This window comes from Photinus pyralis, unplaced genomic scaffold (genome assembly GCF_008802855.1).
Source record: "Photinus pyralis isolate 1611_PpyrPB1 unplaced genomic scaffold, Ppyr1.3 Ppyr1.4_unclustered_Scaffold8043, whole genome shotgun sequence".
Taxonomy (NCBI): Eukaryota; Metazoa; Arthropoda; class Insecta; order Coleoptera; family Lampyridae; genus Photinus; species Photinus pyralis.
The window spans coordinates 5,271-24,157 of record NW_022172298.1 but is presented as its reverse complement, the minus strand read 5'-3'; the positions used below and the strand labels follow the sequence as shown (position 1 = coordinate 24,157).

The 18,887-nt window shown below is 34.1% G+C and overlaps 2 protein-coding genes across 3 annotated transcripts in view; both read left to right on the top strand.

The window, feature by feature from the left end:
• The window catches only part of LOC116182916, a 30,550-nt gene extending 17,255 nt beyond the window's left edge, over positions 1–13,295 (top strand). The window contains exons 2-3 of the mRNA XM_031503480.1: positions 10,804–10,891; positions 12,883–13,295. Coding sequence (XP_031359340.1) covers positions 10,804–10,891; positions 12,883–13,039 — 245 coding nt within the window. The 3' untranslated portion in view covers positions 13,040–13,295. The remainder of the gene's footprint in view (positions 1–10,803; positions 10,892–12,882) is intronic.
• A 415-nt stretch (positions 13,296–13,710) lies between these two features.
• Positions 13,711–14,722, top strand: LOC116182917. Of its 2 annotated transcripts, none has more exons than XM_031503481.1 (4): positions 13,711–13,865; positions 13,915–14,094; positions 14,143–14,302; positions 14,351–14,722. In XM_031503481.1, the coding sequence occupies exons 1-4, from the start codon at positions 13,815–13,817 to the stop codon at positions 14,518–14,520; spliced, it is 561 nt and encodes a 186-aa protein (XP_031359341.1). In that variant the 5' UTR covers positions 13,711–13,814; the 3' UTR covers positions 14,521–14,722. The 2 variants fall into 2 exon arrangements, with proteins under 2 accessions (XP_031359341.1, XP_031359342.1); XM_031503482.1 differs by having other exon boundaries at positions 13,735–13,859.
• The last annotated feature ends 4,165 nt before the right edge of the window (positions 14,723–18,887 follow it).

Sequence of the window (18,887 nt, the reverse complement as noted above, 5' to 3'; positions counted from 1 at the left end):
ACCAAATTTTGAAATTGGCGTTTGATTTTCCTTTATTCCAAGTGCCTATGTATCAAATTTCGTTTAAATTCTTCCATAAATAAAAAAGTTGGCACTGCGCATGCGCAAAACCAAATTTTGAAATTGGCGTTTGATTTTCCTTTATTCCAAGTGCCTATGTATCAAATTTCGTTTAAATTCTTCCATAAATAAAAAAGTTGGCACTGCGCATGCGCAAAACCAAATTTTGAAATTGGCGTTTGATTTTCCTTTATCCAAGTGCCTATGTATCAAATTTCGTTTAAATTCTTCCATAAATAAAAAAGTTGGCACTGCGCATGCGCAAAACCAAATTTTGAAATTGGCGTTTGATTTTCCTTTATCCCAAGTGCCTATGTATCAAATTTCGTTTAAATTCTTCCATAAATAAAAAAGTTGGCACTGCGCATGCGCAAAACCAAATTTTGAAATTGGCGTTTGATTTTCCTTTATTCCAAGTGCCTATGTATCAAATTTCATTCAAATACTTTTATAAGTAAAAAAGTTTGCAATTCGGTTTATAAATGGTCGAGATGCGAAAAGGGCACTGTGAATTTTGAATCGATTCGATTCAACTTTTGGCATTGCGTATTATATGGCTAAAGCTATGCCCATATTGAATTTCATGCAATTCAGTTCATAACTAACGGAGATGTAAAAGCGATCGAACATTTCTAAACAAAGTTATCGTTCACACGGACAGATAGATGGACAGACAGACAAAGAACAGACGGACAGACCAACAGGCAGACGACAGATAGCAATGCAAAATTATAAACGATCTCTAGGATCGTTAATAAACGGCAAAAGTGTAAAATTATGGAACATGTAAAAAACGGTTTTTTGTTTTTTTTACAATAACTTTTTTTGTAAGCGGTACAGAAAAAATTCCTTCCTTGGTACAAGACTCGACACCATAACGAACCAAATAGCGAAAAAAGTAGAACAATAGCTCTTAAGATAAAGAACTAGTAGCGTCGCAAAACGAGCGGACGGACGGACGGACGGACAAAGTGGCCACAATAGCGCATTTTTTTTTATTTTTGTGGAAATGCGCTAAAAAATGTACAAATGTAGTTTGAGCTTCATATATTATTTACCTGGCACAATCATCCGAAAAATTATTGGTAAAGGCAAATTAATGTTTAACTTTTCGTTTACTTCCATATTTCCTAGGCTTGTATGTATGAAGATCCTAAAAATGTTTCTTTTTTTGAGATTGATTCCAACAACATTCTAAATTCAGGTAACGATTTCACTTTATCACAAAGAAACGTAAATTGGCCCGACATAAGGGAGTTTTGATGATGTAGGTAAAGCGTATTCGACGATCATCTAATTATACCGCTTTGAAGTATGTAGGTATATGTTAAAATAGAGGAAGTGTATAAGTGTTTGTTAAGTTAAATGACGTGCGAATTGCCCGTAGCGGATCGAATCTCACATTGAAGAGAAGGTTATGTAAAGAAATTTCATTTATGAGAGACGGGGAAGTAAAATATTCATGAAATTCTAACTTACGAAACGGCTGAGGGCTCTTCATAGAGGAATAATAGGCACTTGAAACCCCAAACAAAAATTCAAAATGATTAAAAATATGTAAATATTATAATTATAATAATTCAATTTACAAAGATTCCTTTTAGTAAAAAAAGCTTTCGGATAAAATGAAAAATGTTTCGACTAAATCAAAAAGGTCCTCGCTTCATGCTTTTAATATCCGTGAATTGTATATTGTATCCTAAAATGAGATACACAAATTGCATTACTTTCTTTGCATTACAACAGCAAAATGCATCGATGTACAGTTAAAAGTTTATTCAGAATCGCTTACAAAAGTCTGTAGGCACAATAAACACTTTTTTTTTATTTACTAACAACTCCAACTATCAAGACAAAAACCGTTAGTCGAGAAACATTAAAACTGCCAGATAGAACCACTATACTAAAAAAATCATTGTGGCGAAGCTGTGGTCATATCCTTTCGGGTCGGACAACACCCAGTTAGCCGACCCCGCAACCTCCCCAATCCACAAAATTCACCACATTGTTTGGCATATATCGCGGCCCAGCGCAATGGCAACAAAAGTGATGGAGATGCACCCCTGTTAGTTCTTACCAGGGTTAAATCCCCACGACAGTTGACTAAATTCTGGGAGAGACGGCTATACCAGGCATATGCCAAAGTGTCAAGTATCAAAACTGGCGAAATTTCCATGACAAATAACTCAGGCGATAGTAACTAAGTTCTCCTACTAAAACTATGCAAAAGACACATTTCCGTTACGATCGTTCACAACGAAGTTCCAACAAAAATAAATTCGTGCAAGGCCCATAACCTGATGAGATCTGTAGTTAAATAAATGAATTTTTGCACGAATTGAATGGTAAACATTCGTAATTAATGATAAACAGAAATGTAATTAAACATAGCATGACAGTTTTTTATTTGTTATTAATTTATTCACTCTCATAGCAACAAATTGACATTCCAAATAATTAAAGCCTGGTTATTTAATTATTCCATCAACACTTTTGGTACTACGATGGCCACAAATGAGAACTGGACTCGGAAATATGCTTTGGCCTCAGTGGCTGTTATATGTCTTATTAATTAATTTAAATATTGTGACTTTGACTTCCGTATTATTTTCGTTCGTGTGCTATGTATTCAACTAAAAAAAAAGGTGATATTGTCAATCGGTATAGTGCCGGTAACAGTTTAGGGCGCGTAAGAGATTTATTTTCTGTAAAGTCAACAATATTCAAATTAACTAATATGACAGCTAGATCTTTTTGTTTTAAGAATTTGGTTGCACAAAATTAGGCGCCCTTCAGAAGAGATTTTGTCATTTAAAAGTAGACATGGGATAAAATAATACATGTCTACTTCTTATATCACTAGCTATATAACAAGAAATAAATAGACATATAACATCTTATTGAACAAAGACTATGTAATAAAATGGAGGTTTCTGTCTTAAATAATCGAGTGAATATTTCGTTTGTTAAATTGACTTGGAGGAACTTATACATTTTTGTAATACAGTATGACAATGTTCTTTGAAAAAAATGAGCTTTTGTGTATAAGCGGCGTTATTACATTCTGATTTCTAATTTTTGTGTTATGAATGTCTGTTTTAAAGGAAATTTAGAAATATGGAAGCGATTTGGATGATAGCAATTTATGATAAAAAATACATTCTTTTTCTCGGACAGCATCGATAAGTTTAAGAGAAATTCTTTCAAACATTCCATAAAAAAAACCTTAAACGACTATTTTTGTAAAATTTGCAAGCGCGTTTAGTCACGCATGTTTATATATGGACCATATACGTGAACGTGGAAATGATAATGACATCATAATTTTAACCCTTTGCAGGTCTTGGAACTTACACCAAATTCAATTAGCTTATCGAATTATGTAACCGAAAACTGTAAACAGTTCTAACGTCTTCTAAATGAATTACTTTTAATGAAAGAGTAATCTTATTATTAGGACTGAAATGAAATTTGGGTCAGAACTTGACAATGTAAAATGAATAGTAAATGAGTTGATACTGAAACACACCTCAGCGTCTTTCAATTTCAAATGTCCCTGTGATCATGATTTCTTTCTTGATACCACAGTTTCCAGTTAAAATCTAATTATGCCTATACATTAAAAAATCCAATAAAGGAGAAATTCCCCTTTAGTTTGTGACCGCGACTTCGCTCACCGCAAAAATTAACTTAAGATTAAATGAAATATTCCATTTCACTTTCATTACCGTTCGGGGAAAGTTCTCAATTTCTCTGAGTGTGATTCCAAGCCGCTTTATACTCGTTTCGTTTTTCTCTTCAATTTACACGTGGGAAGAGTAAAATCGAAATTGTGATACACAAAGTGCTAAGGGAAACTATTCCAAATTAGTTATTCAATGAGCGCGTTTCCAAATATGAAAACGAAATAAATAAAATATTGAAGTTGAACAGCTTGTATAAAGCTTTTCCCACAGAGTAACTGCAGTGACAAAAATCTGATTTTGGACTGTCACTTTAGTCAATATTAAAGCTTATTAGAAATACTGGAACTTTTGCTGCCGTTAAGTAAAAGAATCCACTATAACGTTTTTAAATTAAAGCTTCAGTTTTTGAAGCGTATAATGACAATTTTAAATTTATCTGCATTTGCTGCTTGTAGAACTCCACAACAGATGACCTGTTTCCCATGAAATGTCCATTGCTGAATATGAAATTGGATAACTAAAACGAGCTTTAGAGAGCGTTGACGAAAGCTCAGTGCTTTTTTCTTTAATCGAATACGCCCGGAACAGATAAGGCAGGTTCTGTTTTTATTATAGTAAATAATGAGCTCCTTAAGCTAAAGTAATGGTAAATAAAAGTACCTGGTTAATTATTTACAAGATTGTGGGTTCAACTTGGCACAGATTTCTAACTAACAACCTCGGGAATAAACTCGACTTATTCAAAAGTTAGTTCCTAGTTGGATAATGGCCATTAGCTATTTCAGATTGTTGAATAATGAAGACCCAATTTCCTTTCGGGATTTATTATGAAAATCGTGAACAAGGAAAAATAACAGATCCTCTTTGCATCACCCATAAACAGTTACTCGTTTCGTAAGTTTAGTGAAATATTTTCATGCAAAGTCTAATAACTAAAAGGACATCTTGATGTTTAAACCTGTTGATTTAAGTTAGCAATGACGGTTATGTTAAGGGTTTATAAAGAGCGAAAAGAGGGTTTAGTAGAAAGGAAATTTATTTTAGGGATAGAAATAGAGGGCACAATTGATATAGTTTTGAAAGGTGCAATAGGTTTTTGCTAATAAAGGGGTTGATCGTTCCTTCTTTGAAATAATAATATCGAATTACTATCCACGGCTAGCTCTTTACTTAAAGTCTTTGTGATTATGGGTTGAATGAAAATTTCTTCTTTATTTTTTTCCTGGAAATGGATTTTAACTGCCAAGTGCAAAGTTACTATAAAGCTTTGAATAGTATATATTGACGAAAAAATCAATACCTAATGAAATAGATCCAATTTACTATTTTTTCTATTTACAGTTTTCGCTAGGAATTTTAACTTTAATAGTGCTGTGTGAAATGACGTGCAGTCAAATACACAACCCACAAAACACATGTCCAGCTAGCTGAAACAAATCAAAATTGAAAAATTCCAATATTCACGAAGTTAATTATTTGGGTCCTCGACCAACTGCCCAATATTCGAAAGGATCAACTAAACAAATTTTCATTAAACTCTTGGACACGAAAAGACAAATCTGACATGAAAAATATATCCGAGTCGCACAAAGGTTTCTAATAAACACACAATTAATTAACAATGACAAACAATTATTCCGAAACACAATAAATGAAAATAAAAGTAAAATTCCTAAAAACAAAAAAGGCATACAATAGACTAGTACTAGCTAATATTTCGAAACATCGAATATATTCGTACCCGAATTGGGTCACAAAGACGGCTGTCGATTTCAGATATCACTAATCGTTTGGCCGCTAGAGGGCGTTTCTCGAATTTAGTCGCTTTTTTTAATACCCAATACTTTTTAATTTTAAAGATAACGGATTTTGACATAATCCTTCTTAGAGGGCTTTTTTATGTAGAATCTATTGCGATACAGAGTTTTTGTACAAGATGTTTGGTTTATCTTATACGACCCTAAACTATATTTTTTCAAATGGACCACCCTATATATTTTGGAGTTTGTGAAAAGGGCGTAAAATTTCCTAAATTTTATTCACATGTGTTTTCATGTTCCTTGTTTTTTGTGTGTTATTTAAAATATTTGGAAACTAATAAACATTTCCAAATAACCAAGAAATTGTCTTTTTACACAATCCTGCCATCTTTTGTTCGCCATGGAAACCTAGATGAGTGCAATAAAAATAGTTTGATGTATAAAATGTAATATTGCAATTTGCAAATAATATGTAATATAAATATACAAAGTGATACATCAAAATTTAGGAAATTTTACGCTTTCTTAAAAAAACTCCAAAATATATAGGGTGATCCATATGAAAAATATAGTTTAGGGTCGTATGAGTAAAAACAAACCTCCATAAAAAAGAAAAAAGATAGATTTTGCCAAAATCAATTATCTTTAATAATAAGAAAGTTATGGGGAAATTGGGGAAATTAACTAAATTCGAGAAACGCTCCCTAGTGGTTAGTGATTAGAGATGACTGAATTCTGTTTGCGCCAGTGATTTTCTCTTTAAAATTGGGCTCTAGACGCCTAGGTCAATTTTTTTCTCTTAAAATAAAGGGCGTTTCCATAAGAAAGTGGCCAACTTAGACCACCCTGTACAAAGAGAAACAAAAAAAGTAAATTAGTAAAGAAAATTCAAAAAAACTTAGAATGCAAATGTACTTTCCAGTCCAAATCCTAACTCAGTTCTAATTATTATTGGAATGGCCTTTGGCTTGTCGATAGGCCGTCCAAAATTAGCTGGGCCTGCTTCATTAAGAGAATATTGATCTATAATTACTAGGAAGTTCATGTGTTTGATCGATACCAAGGCCTCTCCCTATAAAATCTGGGACTAGAAAGAAAAGAGCATGACGATGATGTGGACAACCTCCCTTCGACTCCGGAATTATGGCAGAGTATCTTCCAATACTAAGAACTGCAGCTGTAGGAGGGAATGTGTGCCATTCATACAGTTGTATAATCCATGTAATCCATCTGCTTGAACTGGGTGTGAAAGTTTCTATTATTTTCCAACCTAATTTGCAATAAAGTTTAGCCCAAAAGTAATTTTTGAACCTATTTACGGTTAACTCTCCGATAGCCCAAAGCCGAATCTCACCGGAATAATCCCTACTTAATTTCTAATCAACGTCTACAAAATAGCTTCTTATGAAAACGGTCATGTTTAATCATTGATTCGTTTGCTTACTCTACGGTTTGAGTCCTCCAAATTAATTAATGCATAAATTTCTTATGGGCAATATTCTGGACCCAGACTTCCTTAAGCTATTAAAAGTTCAATACAATGAAATTCAACGAGGCAGAAAAACGGTCGCTAAACTTTAATAGAAAATTTCGAACATTCCTACAAATCAAACCAAATTTTGAAATTACCAAGCCTGTACTTCGACTGCAGTTAAATCAGATGAATTCAGAAAGACAATGCTAAGAAATTTTAGAGTAGAATAGAAAGTAGATTGTCAAGATGAACGGAAAAGTGAGAGACCCCTCTCCTTTCTTACTAATTATTCCTCTAATTCTTTCGTGCAGTTTTTCTATTTCTTCTTCGTCCTGATCACTTGGCATGTGTACTTGGATTGCTAGTATTGTCCTTGTTATCGCATTTATTTTCATTGCCAGGATTTTATCACACTCGTTTATTACTTTGGTAACGCTAGACTGTACCTTCTTATTAACTATAAATCTTACTCCATTTCTTCCTTTTGTATCTCCACTATAATAGAAGGTGAAATGTTCTCCTTTTTCTACTCCACATCCACCCCATCGCGCTTCTCTGAAACCATCTTTGAACGCACATCCCTATGCATAGGTAATTGAAATTTTAAAAAAATTCTTAACAATAATCACCAATGAAACCAAACAAAGAAAATAAATAACATAAAATCTGAAGAATTACAAAAAAATGGACTAATACCTAAAAGAAACATCCAGACACCAGAATTGAAAGAATCAAACAACAAAGATCCGCAACATTTGCTTTCCAATAATAAAGTATAAAATATTAGCAATAGAGAAAGCTTGATATTTCTTGCATTAATCACCTGAAAAAATCGTTTTCATTTATAAATGTTATAGGATTTGCATATCTTGTTTAGAGCTCAATTTCATCTCCGTTAATTAGCAGGTGTAAGGGCGAGTAAAGGCACACCTTTGCCATACTAATGTTATCCTGAAAGCAACTACACTCATCACCTATTCATCGAAAGCAGAGATCAAAAGATGTCAATCCGGTTTATGCAGAAAATAGTTACCTACCTCTCAAAAGTGATCAACAAGGAAACAGCTTGACGATTTTATCATTCTAATCTCAAAATTTGCGATATGCGAATATGAAATTTACCTGCTGGTTACAAAATAAATATTTTTTTGCAATGAGTCCCGACTTAGGTCCATGTGTGGGTTCAGAAAAACTAATTAAATGGTAATCACGCATTGTACCAATAGATCGTCAGACAAAGGCAGGAGAATATTTTAATGCGTAATGCTAATGCATATGGATGGCGCGTTACACACATTTGCATTTTTTTACGTAATTAGATTTTAACCGCCCTAAAGTTGAAATATGATATGATGGATGTAATAAAAATTTAATCGCATTAATAGAGAAATGGTTATGCAATTTCATTATCATCCTTTTCTTCTATGATTCGTTTCAAGTATCCGTCGAGCTAAATTGAAAAAAAAAGGATGTGCCCCATTTACATATTTTCTAAACCTTTTAACGCAAATCGCCAAAGAATACGCTCCAGTCTGCTTTTTTCGATAAGCAATCGCAACGTAACTTCGCTATACAGTGCCCAGTGCCTATCAATTTTTATTGTTCGACTTTCTTAAACAAGATGAGTTTTTTTTCCGACGTTAAAACATGAGAATCTCGTAAGGTAGCGAAGATGTACGGTTTGCAACTTTTGCCAACTTCTGATAACATTTTATGGACACAATCATCTCCAGACAAATAAATTTAACAAGTCAAAGATTCCCTTAAGGCACACAATGCAACAACAACAAAAAACTCAAACATTTTGACAGTCATTACAACTCCCCATGACATTTCTTAGATATCTTTGGCGCAAACGGTGGGGATAATAAAAGTATGAGGCGGAATAATGCAATTATTACATACCAGAGTTACTATAGTATTTTCTCTAATGCTTTATCGGATTTTGGAGAAAGAGATATTGCATATTGTTGTGTAAACAACGTCATGTAGACGTTATTTTGATCTGATCACCAAAAATAACACCCTGTATATGAGAATATTTCAGTTTTTAAGTGTAAATCTGGGAGATTATTTACGAATAAGCACAAAGTTGGTTTATTGTACTTGAATTTATTATCTCAGTATCTATTTTTCCTTTTCGAAGTGTTTAAATTGGTTTTTTGGTCTAAATTTAATCGCTTTTGTGATTTATTCAATTTAACTAAGGCAGTAGAAGTAAAACATCAGGTTGTTTTACAGTAAGGAGTTTTATCAGACGAAATTTAATTAACGCACGTGTGTAGAAGTTAAGCAATCTTAGCATAAGATTTAAGTTATCGTCAAATGAAGTAGTAAAAGCTTGTGGCAAGTTTTTAAAATAGTTTGTTCGTTTTCAGAAAAAATTAGTGCATACATACATTCGCCTTCACACACTTATCCGTATTTAGCTTATGCATTCTTATTAATTAAAAAACTTATGTACATTCCTCCGTACACACGGAAGTCTGGTTACATACACTCGTTTTTCCCGAGTAATTGATAAAGTGTTAGGTGACAATTGACGGGGTAGCAAATAGCTGGTTCCTGCTGAAGGCAGTAGTTAGGATTCGTGGAAGGAATGAAGTTTACTTGAAGTAATTAGAAAAAAGGGGATTGTAAGTTCTTTTAGCAAGATCCACAAAAAAGAGGAGATTAAGATTAAAAATTCCGTTCAGCGAGAATTGATGACTTTCTTTTAATTGTTTGTGAATGGCTGTCATATACAAAAGGTGTAGTCTATCGAAAGAGAATGAGCGGAACTTAGGATGTGGTTGATTTTTGGCCAAGATTATTTAGGGATGATATATGTTCGTTTGCGTCCAGTTTGACTTACTAATAGCCCACATAACAGAACTATACAGGGTGTTATACATAGTATGTAAAAAAATTTGGGTGGTAGAGGAGAATAAAACAAGCACTTTTTCCAAATAAACGAGGGTCCAACGTGCTTCGTTTGGGAGCTAACCCTACAAAAAGGTGAAATTTGCATTTCGTAAGTTTTTTCCTAATTAACCATAAGAGTAGAAAGACGGGTGTGACGGCTTTGAGTAGGTTTTCGGGTTTTCGTGATTTTCATGTTCAAAAACCCCCAAATTTCATCGAAATCAGAATTTTTTCGGGTATATCTTCGAAATTAATCGAAATTTTCTGATTTTCCCATCTTCGTATCTTTGATGGTTTCCCAGATGCCCATGATCGACATCCTTATCTTGGATACAATGTATAATAATATATAAATAAATTTACAGAGGTGAATTAGGTTAAGAAATAAACAAAAATCCTTCCCTTTATTATATCGCACGTAATCGCAGGTCTATTGTTTAATATGATCGATAACTACGTATAGATAAATTCGTTAACAGTGGGTACAATCGTGGTTTGTTTAATAAGTATCTTGTATGCAAATGCTTGAATAGCGCTCATCAGGAAGATATATTATATTTATTACCATCTCTACTGGGGGTAATAATTCTCCCTTTTAAATTCTACACAGTATGGAACATATACCTACACTAAAAATTGTTAGGTAGGTACCTATATTCGGCAACCAAATAAAGATGAAAACGCTTTTACCGTTTCCAGTTTTATTCTCAATTTTTGAGTCTTAATAGTTTGGATTTTGCAAAAAAAAACAAAGATGTAAACACAATTAGTTAAACTTAATCTCTTCGAACTTGCAGAACTTCCCCTAAAAGTACTTATTCGTGAACAGAATATATAAACATATAAGTAATGCAAGTTTTGAACGTGATTATAAAACTTTTCCTAAAGTTTTAGGCTTATTTTGTATATTTTGTTACAGATGAGGCGTTAACCTGCAATGTTTGCGACAGGTCATTCGCCTGTCCCAAGCAGTTGTCTTCACATAAGCAAAAGAAAAGACACTTTGGGTGAGTATAATGAAATTCCATCGCATTAAAGAATTATACATATTTCGCGTTCCGGCGACGAGGGCCGTATTAAACATGCAGCAATTTCCACCGCACTATATTCCTTTCCTACTATTTTGCTTATAAATTACGAAATTTGGCATATTATTAAACACGGTAATGAACGTAATAAACTTATCAAAGTTAACAGAGTAGATTGCAACGTTGCAGCGTTAAATTTATAATGAATTTTCATTTAAAATAGATTACCTACACACTTTGCGCTTTTGCATTTTACATTATAGGTACCTCGAACTTACCATATTCAAGTGCTTCTAGATAATCCGCCTAAAATCCTGCACCGTTTATTTCAAAGAGAATTAAAGCTTCTCTGCACAACAACCTTCAAAAAAAAAGGTCAATGCAAAGGAAACAAAAGTTATCGCACAAAATATAATTAACTTTGTCCGTTATGAATTACGAAGTATAATAAAAGTCAACAAGATAAATATAAGGGAGAGATTGGAGAAACGAATTTCATTGTGTACACTCACAATCAGATTAATACAAAGGATACACGTAGGTATATATGAAGAATGCTCGATGGAAGCGAATTTCAAAGTTGGGAAAATTGGAGGGCGCATCTGTATTTATATGAGGATTATTCAAAGCAATATAAATGTTCACTGCTAAACCGAAAACCAGAACCTGAAAATTCCCAAGACTGCAAAAGCACAAAATTTAGTGCGGGTTCATCAACGGAAATTTCAATAAAATGTGTACATTTTCGATTCTTTCTCACTTTCCGGCGCCGATGTTTGCTTTCATACAAGAACGGTCGGTGAAACGAACGGACGGACCTCGGGACGGACAAACGCCTGATATTTTATTTTTTTAAGCTCTAAAACCAAGGGCTTCTTGACTATTTTCAGAGGACCAGAGTTGGAATCTTGCATTGTAAATTTCCACATTACGCGTCTGGCCGTACGCTGCTATCGTATGTTGATTTTCACAGGGAGCTCAATCAAGCAAATCGTAAATGAGCTCAGTATCGTTTAGAAAGGATTACGAATTGCGAATTGTAACCAAAAAAGCCGATACAAAAGTTGTTGTTAACCAAGATATAGCAAGAGATTATCAATTGCCATCCCTTAGGCAAGCCTTAGACCCACCAATTATTTAAGCAATTTTAAGGGCATTTAAGACAACTTTCACATAACATTATAGATATAATTTTTAAAGAAAACTTTACATGCGTCTGGTAATTTGCTCCAGAATTTTCACAATCCCTAAACAGTAAGGCTCTGAAAATACCATCTATTTCTTTACTGAAATATAATATTTGTAGTCTGTTAGGGGAGCCATTTTAGCTCAACACCCACAGAATTTTTGAGATACTTTTTTTGGGATTTAATCAATTATAAGACCATTACGGCACTATTCGCAAAACCTTATGGTTAGGTATAATTTTTTATGAAAACTCTGAATTCATTCCCTATTTCCTTCAGAATTTACGTGTAGGTAACCCTACTAAATCTTTAAAATATCATCTATTTCTTTTGTATAGAAGACAACAAAAGTAAAAGGAACTGTGTAATAATAACAATCCGGTTACGAATTTCAAAATTCTAGAAACGTCATATTTTTTCCAAAAACATCAACGTGCATCGTTCCAGCTGGATTTGGAACGTCACATGGGCGATCAACTTTAGCCTAACTTGTTTTGTTCACCGATCTTCCTACTTTCGTCCTGGTAAAAATCGAACCACAGCCTTTTTACCGAAGACGTGTTTCTTTCTCTCTCCATGACACCGAAGATGCCGTTCACCAGCCATTTTCTACACTTCAAATCTTTAAATTAATATCTGAAAAAACCGGAAAACATTAATCTGAATCATCAGTTACAAAAATATGATCTTCATCTGAATCATTTTCCAAATTAATTATTAGTGGGAAATTAACTTTAACGCTCTAAGTCTAGATATTTTTCTGACTGTTAACTATGTTTTCAGATGTTCGTCGTGCGATAGTCTGTTTCCATCACTAATGGCACTGGAGCATCACAAGGAAGAGTTTGAGCACTGGTCAGGAGACGAAGAAGAGGAATTGTATACAGATTCAGAAGAAGACGAGACTCTTGCCACAGAAGAACGTGAACGGCTACTATAAAGACTTGCAAATTGTAAAACCCACGTTTTCATAACGACTCTAGGGTAAAACATGGCGTAATTGTATAATTTATTTTAAATATAACATCTACCTAACTAGTTATAAAATTGTGTAGAATATTTTGTTTATCCAAAATTTAATAAAAGCTCCATATTTTTTATTAATATATTTACACTTGAACATATCGTAGAAATTTTCCAATTGTTGTGTTAGGCAAGCCTAATCGCACCAACTGTAAATATTTTGCAAATATAAATCAATAAATAAATTTGTAAAGATGAATTATTTTCAAGCCTTCTCTATTTCCACAGGCCTAAGTTTATAAAAGTTTTAGAAAGTTTTGGACTTGGACCTACCGAGTTTCTATTATGCCAAACGTGTTAATTCTCCAACAGTTTCTAACTTGTTATGTACGATTCCATTTGGAACACTATAACGTTTTGCCCATTTTTTCCACCGATATATTAGGACCACCATAAACGAAAGCTCAACACCATTCAGCATCCAATTTAAATAAAACATGAAGACCAGGCGCTTGCATCAAACTGTTTCAAATTGGTCAAGTGGTGAATGAGAGTTAGAACACGGTAGTCCCTTTGCCCATCATGTCCGTGCTCTGGATAAGGAGGATGGCAGATGCAATTATGCCGAAACTTGGCACCAATGTAAGTAATTGATAAAATTGTTTGACCTACAGATCCGGTCATAGTACGTATAAAGATAGCAGCAAACGGAGTAATAATAACAGTAGGAATAACTGTTTATAACGTGCAAAATGTGTATCCGTTGGATTGCCCTTATAGTTCTATTAGTAGCAAATGTACAGGTGAGTGAGTGAAGCTTTCAGATAGGTAAAATCCTGACCTTAAATTTAGATCATCTCACCATTGCCCTCATCGTCAGGAAGGGAAGTAGCAATTAGAAAGACTGCCACCTCCATTTGGGATATACTACAGCCGCATTTTGCAAACTTCATAAATACGGTGTTTGCAGACGAACACATTTTCAAAAACTTTGATCAGTATTTGAAAGGCGTGTTTGATATTCCCGAGACAGTAAGTCGCACGCCTACACAAATAGTAGAAAATAGAACATTGTTTTAGACAAGCAACCAAATTGAGTCAGCATCAAATGAAACGGTCGTTTTTGAAAAACGTCCAGGCTCAAGATGGGGTAGTCAATTAAATTTCGCTTCAAACGGTCTTACTGGTTTTCTTGAGGGGGCTTCGAAGCAATTGGTACAGGCGGTTATACAAAATAAAGGTGGGTAATAGGCACACACAAATTAATTTACTTTCTCATCACTTTCAGATACATCGATTATGATACCCTCAAGTCAAATTGGCCTAGCAAATATCATTACCAGCTTTAAGTCATTTATTGATTACGAGTCCACTGATCATGATGAGGAACCCAAAAAAAAGAAGAAAAAGAAGAAGAAGAAGAAGAACAAGACCCAAGAAGTCATCGCCCCGAATTAATGAAAATTGAGTTAACACGAGCTTGATTTATTGACTTCTAATTTTTGTCAAATATTTATAATTCGTCTTTAGGTATATCCAGGAATATACTTGCTTAATTTGTTATTGAAAAAATAAACGTTATTTTTTATGACGGCATAAGAAAAATTGTGGCAAGTTATGTTCGTGTACATAAAATAATACTACTGTAACGTAAATTTAACTACGTGCTTTATTTATATGAATTATAATAATATTACATTTATAACAGTCTTGAAACGAATCAATTTATAACAGTCAAAATATTATTTATCACTCACACATACACAATTTATAACAGCACGAACTATTTTTTACTTCGACGTTGTAATTGCAACTGCACTGAAATGCAATTCGATTTGCTTATATTGTAAAGTCGAGTGCTCTCGAGTGGTCCCAAATCTTCTCGAATGCTCTAAAACAAAACACGTCATATTTCCCGGAAGGCTTGCGTCACATATAAATAAATAGAATTTTCATACGCGCGATCCCCCGACTTCTAAAAACTGTGCCCATCAATTCGATGGCGGCCGTGGATTTCCGGGATATGACCGTTTCGCCCACTTTCGTAGGGGCTTAATCGGGACAAGAAACAAAAATAACAATTAAAAATAAAATATGTAAGAATTATTAATGAGGCAAACGAGAGCAACTTTATGCACTTTGAACTGATGAATACCCTTGCGAAAGTGATGGGCAAAATGATTACTTTTCGTTCAATATTGAAAGGGCCCTATCCCGGTAGTCGCTCGCATGTAAATAATCGGAAACACCTGTTTGTCTCTAATTTTGGTACATATACTAGACAATAGGTAAATGCATTTCACAAATTAAAACTTGGCGCAGTTACTTTTGTTTTGTCGACTGTGGCCCTCTGTCTCATAAATCCTTAACCAGCACTAGACGGTCTACTGTTGATTAGTCGCCTCTTACGACATGCAGTGTCTCTGCAGTAGGAGTATTCTTTCCCGCTCCTACACGGGTAGGATGAAAGTAACACACTTAGACACGGAGGTGCACCCCCCCCCCCCTAATCATCACCTTGAGAGGGCGCAGCCTCCATAAAATGGCTGTTTACCGGTTACGGCAGCATAGTGCGACCTATTATTTTTACTGGATACATAAAAAATGAATTTCAACTCATACATTTGAGAGTTGAGAGCATAATAGAGAAGATTAACCAGACAGAAATATAAATAACACCATATTATACACACAAAGTAGTACCTACTCAATTTTTGGACCACTTCTCCAGAGCTGGGTCGAGCGTTCTAAAAAACCGCTCGAGCGACGAGCGCTCTAATTTTCTCAAAAATGCTCGCGAATATCCAGTTGTTTTGCAAAGCGAAACCGCTTGCGAGTTCCGAGCACTCCTAAAAGTGCTCGAGCGGTTTATCGCGAGCGCTCCGGAAAAGTGCTCGTGAGCGGAAAAAGCGCTCGGGAGTGGAAAACACCGCTCAGGAGCGGAAAAAACGCTAGCGAACGGCGCTTAATTCTTCAAGGCTTGAGGGCAGTTAACATCGCTCACGAGCGAAAAAATCGTTCAGGAGCGGAAAAGGCGCACAGGAGCGGAAAAAACCCTCATGAGCGGAAAAACCGTTCGTGGACAGAAAAAAGCGCTCGAGCGCCGAGCACTTTTTAAGTAAACGCTCGAGTATCGAGCACCAAGCGGCCGCTCCGAGAAGTGCTCGCAAGCGATTTTTCCGCTTGGAGCGCTTTTTCTAGCGGAACGCTCGCGAGCAGTATCCAGCTCTGCACTTCTCATAAATGAATAAATAAAAGCAGAAGAACTAGTGCGGCATATTTTTTAAAACGACTTTTATTATTGTTGATATTTGGATATAAGATAGGTATGTATATACTTACCACGTGTCCTAGGTTGAACGCACCATATATGTAATAGTTATTTACATAAGTCAGGAAAATATGACATATTACTGGCGAGGAAATATTGAAGTGCGAGACCCCTTGGGGTCGAGTACTTTAATTTCTGAGTCAAGTAATGTCATTTCACTGACGAGTTTTGTATTAAATTTTACCCGAAATCGTATTGTAATGTAACATTTCAATTTGTAAATAAAACTCTTGATTAATGTCAATCTGTCAGTGATGCAGACAGGAGTCATTATAGACATTAGAAATGTCACAAATGCGGCCGGTAAAGTGACAGGTGCGGCTAGTAAAGTGACAAGGGGCAGGAAACGTAGTCTGCTCTGCCTTTGTCATGGAAACTCAAATTTCCTGACACGAAGTAGTCATGAAAATGAGGGTTTCAGGACAATTTTGGGTAAATTTAATGTATTTTTTCGCGAAGAATTGTTGTCTTTTGCGTTATTTATTATTGTTCTCTTTCGGTTAATCGTTGCTTATGGTTGGAAACTTTTTGCATTTTTTAGTGTTCATCTTTCAGTTAATTGTTGTTTATTGTATTTGCATTGTTTATTGTTCACGTTATTATCCATTTCATTTAAATTTATCTCAGCTGGAATTTCAATAACTTTTTTTTGTTAAAATAGTTAAATAACGCTACATCTTTCAATTGTTTTCTTATTTTATTAATGCTTAATTCTGATGTTAGCCCAAGATATTTAAAATGTTTACTAGTTGTTAAATATAAGCGATCGCAAGTCCTCAGTTTTACTAAGTATGGTAAATTAAAAATAGCTTAACAGGGCGAATCCTTTTTGGTCTTGTGTAGGTATACAATGGTTCTGATAAGAGTTTAGAAAGAGGCTAGAAATCCTCAAAAGTACCATAAAGCCTCTTCATTGTGTTCCAGAGCATTACATCTGCTTTACCCAGCGAGATCTCTCCCATATCATATGACCTTACTAGAGTGTCACTTCCTATTTATTTTACAAATGCCCATGGCACGCTCTGTAATAAAAATTTTTTATAACGCAAGATGGCGTCACAATGACGCTCTGATTTCATTGAACTTTCATAAATACGAATGTAAAATGGCTTGAGAAAAATAAATCCCATTTTTCTTTACAGGTTCCTTGTTTTAAAATATTAGTTTGGATCATAATAGAATACAAAAAATGATCTCGTTGATCACCTATCAATATAATGGTAGAGATTTGATCAAAGACCTTCATTTTCTATGCATAAGATAATAAATTCCTGATACATGCTCTATTTAAAATATTATTCACACCACACTCCCAAGTTTTTACACATATGATACCATTGAATAAGTAATTATAGGTTACTTATTCAATGCTTGTACTAACAATCTTTGTATAATTGTGAGATACAGATCGTTTTGTGTACAGGCAACGGAACTATGGAACAATTTTCCGAGTGTGCAGTTGAAAAATTGGACCAAGACTCTTAATTGGGTCTGCTGAAATGATCAAAAATGATGTTTGAAATTTTTGATAGATAAGTCTATTAATTCTTGTTTTTATGTCGCTCCATAATTGTAGTTCTTGATCTAGAATCTCATATAAGCTTATAGAGGGGGAATTGTCTTATAGGGTTTTCCTTAACATAGAAAAGGATTTTAAAGGACAAAGAAAATATATGAGAACGTTGGTGATATGTATGCACACTTCTTATTTTAAATGGAACGTTTGTTGCACAAAGTACAGAAAATAAGTTTGCTTTTGAATTTAATTTTCTTCCCATTCTTTACCAGTAAAAATGGAAAATCCATTTTTCAAACTGGAGGCTTCATTGGAATTGAATTCATGTTGAACGTTCAACATTGACACGTCCTGTGCCGGAAGTCGCTCGTGCATATATAAATTTATCACAATAATACTAAACAGAAGAATCAGAACAGTTTCCATAGTAGATACGAAACGCTCATTTGTCGCTATGAAAGAAAAGATATTACGGGTTATAATGTTACAAGACATATTGATGTAAAACATTTTCATAATGAAATAAGTTTACAGAGTAACAACACAATTATAAAAAAAATGATTTAGAAAATCAAATGCAGTTCTATTACTTTATTCAATGCAAAAATTTATTTACTAGAGTTAATACATGGCAAAAAGGTGTAACAAATCATAAATAAAGCATCTAAACCTAAAGAAACTGAATTTCAAAAATGTGCCTATTTACATCAGTTGGTTTTCATTTCTTCCTTTTCATTTATACACTTCCTTCTTAAATGATATACAACCGTTGAAGAATTCTCGAGGTAACAAATAGTAACTAATTCTTACAAAACAATAAAAAAAAATAAATAGTAAAGGAACATAAATTAACAAATTTCTTAAAACCAACTAGTATTTTTTTGTTTTTTTAATAATAAAGTGTAAGCAATTTAAAACTATAGAAAGTGTGCGCTATATAAATAACATTGAAATATTACAGTTTAGAAAAGTACTTAC